This window comes from Nelusetta ayraudi, unplaced genomic scaffold (genome assembly GCF_046127955.1).
Source record: "Nelusetta ayraudi isolate G7.1 ecotype Tasmania unplaced genomic scaffold, CSIRO-AGI_Nayr_v1 ptg000042l, whole genome shotgun sequence".
In the NCBI taxonomy this organism is placed as follows: domain Eukaryota; kingdom Metazoa; phylum Chordata; class Actinopteri; order Tetraodontiformes; family Monacanthidae; genus Nelusetta; species Nelusetta ayraudi.
In genome coordinates this window covers 16,332,052-16,337,500 of record NW_027466092.1, presented here as the reverse complement: position 1 = coordinate 16,337,500, position 5,449 = coordinate 16,332,052, and the positions used below count along the sequence as shown (strand labels likewise).

Sequence of the window (5,449 nt, the reverse complement as noted above, 5' to 3'; positions counted from 1 at the left end):
TGCGCTATATTGAAGAGTCTGCAGGCCGGAACAACCGAGAGGGCGCCCACTCTAATTTCCTTGGTACTGTGACATTTCCAAAATATGACGAATGCAGATGGAAACTTGTTCAATGAATAATCTGATCGTTGCAAAAAAGCTCAGGCTTGGCATCAAACCAATGAATACGCGCAGAAATCGATTACAAGGCCGGCTAATGCTATTCAGAGAGACAGAAGTCACGTTTTTTAGACCTGCCCGCAAAAGTGTAATCGTCAAAAGCTGATTACAGCTCGTGGATGTTTTAAGCATCAAGTTTGTTTCCTCTCATTGTTGATGAAACGGCAGAATGACTGAGCGTGGACCCAGCGGAGCAGAGAGGGTAGTGGGCTCTGACAGAGTTCCTCGTGATTTCCCTGAGAGGCGTCTGCACGTCAAAAACCCAGTCACTCCTATCTCCTTCCTAGAACACACGCACACACACACACACACACACACACACACACACACACGCCATCATATAAAATTATTTTATATGATTAGCTTGCTGTTCCACAGCAATGACTTTTAGGGAATGGAGTTCTTTCTGGTTAATTATAATATTTTCAAAAAATAAGGTTTCATTCCCAGAAAAAAGTCCCCGATGCATGAAATCGCTTGTGGGGAACCACAGCAGGGAGAAGCTCGAGCTCTTGACTCATTTCTCATCTTGCTGCAGGTGAAAATTTGGTAACACTAAGAGGGGTAGGAGAAATGGTAAAGGTTTTTCTTTCTCTTTTCAGTTTCTGCTATTTTAATATCAAAAATCCCGCCATTCAAGAAATTAAAAAGACCTCCACTATTTCAATGAATCCCTCCGGCGTCAGACAGTGGAGCGTCACTGCCCGATGTTGTGGTGGTATAGCAGCAGATTAATGTGAGCTCCCGCTGCTCAAACTCCAGGCCGCGCAAACGCCTCTATATTTCAAAGCCCACGTGTGGTTTGTGAGCGCAACTTCTGAGAGGAGTGTGCAGCCCACTGCCTCTATACCGGCGGAGGAAGGAGGCAGAATCTCATCTGTGTCCTCCTGCATTTCAAAGGTAGCTCCACTCCTCAGCGTTGGCCATCTGAAGGCTCGCTGGTGCTTGACCCAGCTCCTTGCTCTGCTCTCAAGTTCCCTTCACACTTTCCCCCCCCCCCTCACATAGGCCCGGGCGTTTGATTAACTCTGCACCACACTGGTCAGAGTTCTCCGTGAAAAAGAAGGAAAGAAAAAAAAAAACACAGCAGCATTAGGGACCTATGAAAAATGAACAAGGGTATCACACTCGTCTCTGATATTGATATGTTTTAGTGGGAGAGTATTTTTTTTTTTTCTGGTTGGGGTTCCATCTCGGTTCTTCTGCGATCTCTCAGTGTTTTACACCCTTGCTTGACTTTTTGTGAGGATCCCTTCAATTCTGCGCGTGAAAGTACAAAGGTGAGAAGAAGAGGAAAGGAGCGACATTTTGTTGCCGTGTGAGGTTTGTGGTTAACGTGAAAATTATCTTCTTTTTTTTCCCCCTGTCACATGTGGAAGGAAAACACCCTTTACACCTGCGCCGCTGGTCTTTTGGTGGTGTTTACACAAAAATTTAATATTTGAATGAGTTGACAGATTTGAAAAAAAAAACAAAAAAAAAAAAAACCCAAAATTTCTACAGTGCAGATTACAGTTTACAAGACATGAGTGTTTCTCGAGAGCGATCTGCACACACACACACACACACACACACACACACACACACACACACACACACACACACACGCGTGCACACGGCGAACTTGTGACTCAAACTACCTGAAACTTTCTTTAGGTTCTTAGAAAAAAAAGAAAAACTCACAAATTCCGCCCAAAATTGTACCTAGATTTCTAATAAGGTTTCTTCAAATCTTCACCTAATTTGTATACATTAGAAAATATGTTTAAAACCCAAATACAGCATCAGTGTCCGAATTAAACAAGACAAGACGAGCTAGCACCCGTGAAGACATGCCCCTGGGGAGTCTTTCCTGCCTTCTAAAAATGTCGTTTCGTCGCAGAAAGACAGACCGAGTGTCTCAGACGGCAGGTGTTCTGTCAGTCAGAGGAAAATATTTTCACAGTTGCAAATTTTAATTTAATGGCATTAAAAAAACAAAACAAAAAACAACAGCAACACCCCCCCCCCCTAAAAAAAAGCTTCACAAAAACACAAGTACGCTATAATGAGAGATAATGGCCTCAGATGATCATTTGCACTAAGTATCCGTGTCCCCCGGTGAGGCTTTGTGCGCCATGAGAAACCCGCCGCCCCAAACCTTCTGTCAAACTCAAGTGTGGCGCATTAGCGGATTAACCCTCATCGACGTGACGGCGTCTTGATGCTCGCTGACCCGTCACACTGGCCCGGCAGCGGCACGGCTCAGCCTCACACACGCGGGTTTTGTTTGGTTGTATTTTTATTTATTTATTTTTAATTATCATTCTCATTTATAATGAAAACTTCCAGTTTTGCTGTCAATCTTCTCGTTTGCCGCCAACTGCAGATGTGTGAGGCGGCGGTTTGGTTGTCTCGCCGCATCTCCTTTATAAGAGGTTCCTCCAGTGGGAACAAAGGTGACTCTCTTGGGGTGAGGGGGAGTATTTCATTGTCATCGTCTTCATTTTCATTTCTTCTTTTTTAAAGAGTGGAGAGGAACTCTTGAGAAAAAAAAGAAGTTTTTTTTTTTTTTTTTCTAAAATCGATTTATTCTATGACGCGTGATTTTGCTCTGGTGAAGCGCGGCTGCAAAATTAGTAATTAGCGTCTCGTGGAAAAAGTCCTATAGTGTTGAAATTCACATTTCAAAACAAATGTACATGAGTTTGAAATGCCACTTAAATTTGCACTCTTCAACTCCCTTTAAAATTAATTTTGCCCAGATTAAAAATTAAAACAACCACTAAACGAGTTGCATAATGTAGTCAGGACAATCACATCCAATACATGCATATTTAAAACGTGAATCTATTTAAAATTCTCGGAGAGAAATGCCATCCTTCAATTTTTATTTGACCATTTTCAAATTGTTCTTTAATTTTGAGCGACTACACGGAGATAATCTGAGAAAAATGTGTAAATAAAAAAAAAATAGTATTTTGTTCACAGTTTATCGTGCTTAACTTTTGAAAAACAAACTAGACTACAAGTTGCCAGTTGACACTGTGTTGATGTCCTGAATTTTAAGAAGCGCGACAAGACGGCAAACAAGTTCCAAAGGCCAGACCAAGATATAAGGTGTTTAATTTTGCGGGAAAGGGCATTTAAAGAGCTATGCTACCGGTGAATGTCATGCAGTCTTTTGCACGTTTCGGGAAAATAATGTAAAACCCCAAAGAAATCCGTGCGCAATTATTAAAACTCGGCTCTCCTTGCTGGGCAGAAATCTGCGCCTTACGTGCTGAGTCAGAGCCTTTAATTGGCGTTCAGATGGGATCGTCGCGCTCGTTCTGTCGGACTTACCTCCCCTGCTTGGTGATGATCATCTCCGTCTGGAACTTGTGAAACTTTGCCCACAGCGGGTAGTTATTGAGCAGAGCCTGCGTCTTGCCGCACACCTGTAGCCCAGGTAGCGGGTAGAGGGGCGGCCGCTGGTAGCCGTGCTGGAAGCCGCCCGGGTAACTGTCCGGACACGAGTACAAGTCTTTCCCGGCGGCGGGGAAGCCGTCTCCCGCCGCCGGGATGTAAGCCTGGCCGGCTCCGCTCCTGGGCGGCGAGCGCACGCCGCCGTACGGGCAGCTGCTGAGGCTCTGCGCGTAAAGCCTGGCGGGCTGCGGCGCGTAGCTCCCCACCGCCTGCTCCGAGTGGTAGGACAGCGGCAGCGCGTCCTGGCTGCTCGGCACCGGCTCCGGGTAGTAAAACCTGGCGTCCTGGATGCCCATCTTGAGCTCGGCGAGCTCCTTGCCGCCGCCGCCGCTGCCGCCGCCGCGGTGGAGGTGGCTGCAGATGTCGGCGCTCTTTCCGAAAGTTTGCGCTTCAGTCCCATTCAACATGCTGAGGTAGAGGTTGCCACCTATGCCGCCCATTTGCAGCCCCGCTCCGGCACTGTGCTAAATGTCATAAGGTTCCGCTCGTGCACCCCGATGAGTAACAGGATGTGCTCCTCAACATAAATGCTGCGAGCGGCTCCACTGGACCGCTGAGGAGGACAGACAGACAGACACACAGTCAGTCAGTCAGTCAGGCAGGCAGACAGACAGACACCTCTGAGCGTCAGGATGTCAAGTCCTGCCTCACGCGGGGCCACCGGTGTGTTTCTGTTCCAACTTGGAGAGTGACGTGTTTCTCCTGTGTGTGTGTGTGTGTGTGTGTGTGTGTGTGTGCGTGTGTGTGTGTGTGTGTGTGTGTGTGTGTGTGTGTGTGTGCGTGCGCGCGCGCGTGCGTGTGCGCGTGTGGCGGTCGGGTTGGAGTTCTGTGCCTGTCTGGCCCGAGCCCACAGCGTTCAGCTCCCCAGTCCGCCGTCATATCTACATATCTACATTTTTGTAAGAGCTCATGGTTGGAGGTGTGTCTGATGGCAGCGGGGGGCGGGGCTGATCGGCTCCGTATGACACACACACACACACACACACACACACACACACACACACGGTCATTGGCCTTTTGAGAAAACAGCGTCGTGTGCGTGAAAGTATTAATAATCAATAAGAGCAGCTTAATACAGTAGACCTGTTTATTATCAATAGCTGTTGCTTGTGAATAATTAATGCAGTGACGTCGTAGCCACTGCGTCATAACTGTGTATGTGACAATGAACCCATATCTATCAGAGAAATTTGGCAGATACAGAATATTAACAGCAGGTATATTTTAGGGATATGTGCACCAACCCCCGTCTTTATTATCAGACTTCATTCACAGCTCCACTGTCCTTAAAAGGACAATTTTTAACCATTTAAAATAAGAATATTGTCTTGTAGTTGTTTGTCTAACTTGATGAGACGTTTTGTTTTGTTTGTTTTGCTCAGCTGTAATTTGTTAAAGAAGGGTTGACTTTGCATCCAGCTTTAATCTAAAGTAATCTAAATTTAATTTAAAGTTCATTATCTGAATTAATATCTTTTTTCTTTCTATTTATAAGACCTGAAATACTTTTTCCTTGCTCTTAATGCAGCTGATGCTGTAAAAAAATTAAAAATGATTTTATCTTGTCAGAATGGAGTGATCAATTTGCATTGAGCTCGTGCCCTCATGGCTGTGACGTCAAGATTTTTTTTGTTTAAGATAATAATCATTATGATTACATTTATCAGTATCATAAAATCATACCTTTTTACTTAATTCAGATTTTTAACACATTAAAAATAAATCATGTTGTACTAACAGTGCAGTTTGTAGCGTGTATGTTTTTGAGATGGTGTCATATTGCGCAACTTAATATATTGTATTGTGAACAAACAGAAACCTTTCACAGTAAAGACACAACATT

The 5,449-nt window shown here is 44.9% G+C and overlaps 1 protein-coding gene across 1 annotated transcript in view; it reads right to left on the bottom strand.

Annotated features, from left to right (window-relative positions):
- The window catches only part of tbx21 (T-box transcription factor 21), a 17,624-nt gene extending 13,267 nt beyond the window's left edge, over positions 1-4,357 (bottom strand). The window contains exon 1 of the mRNA XM_076034899.1: positions 3,484-4,357. Coding sequence (XP_075891014.1) covers positions 3,484-4,046 — 563 coding nt within the window. The 5' untranslated portion in view covers positions 4,047-4,357. The remainder of the gene's footprint in view (positions 1-3,483) is intronic.
- Between the last annotated feature and the right edge of the window lie 1,092 nt (positions 4,358-5,449).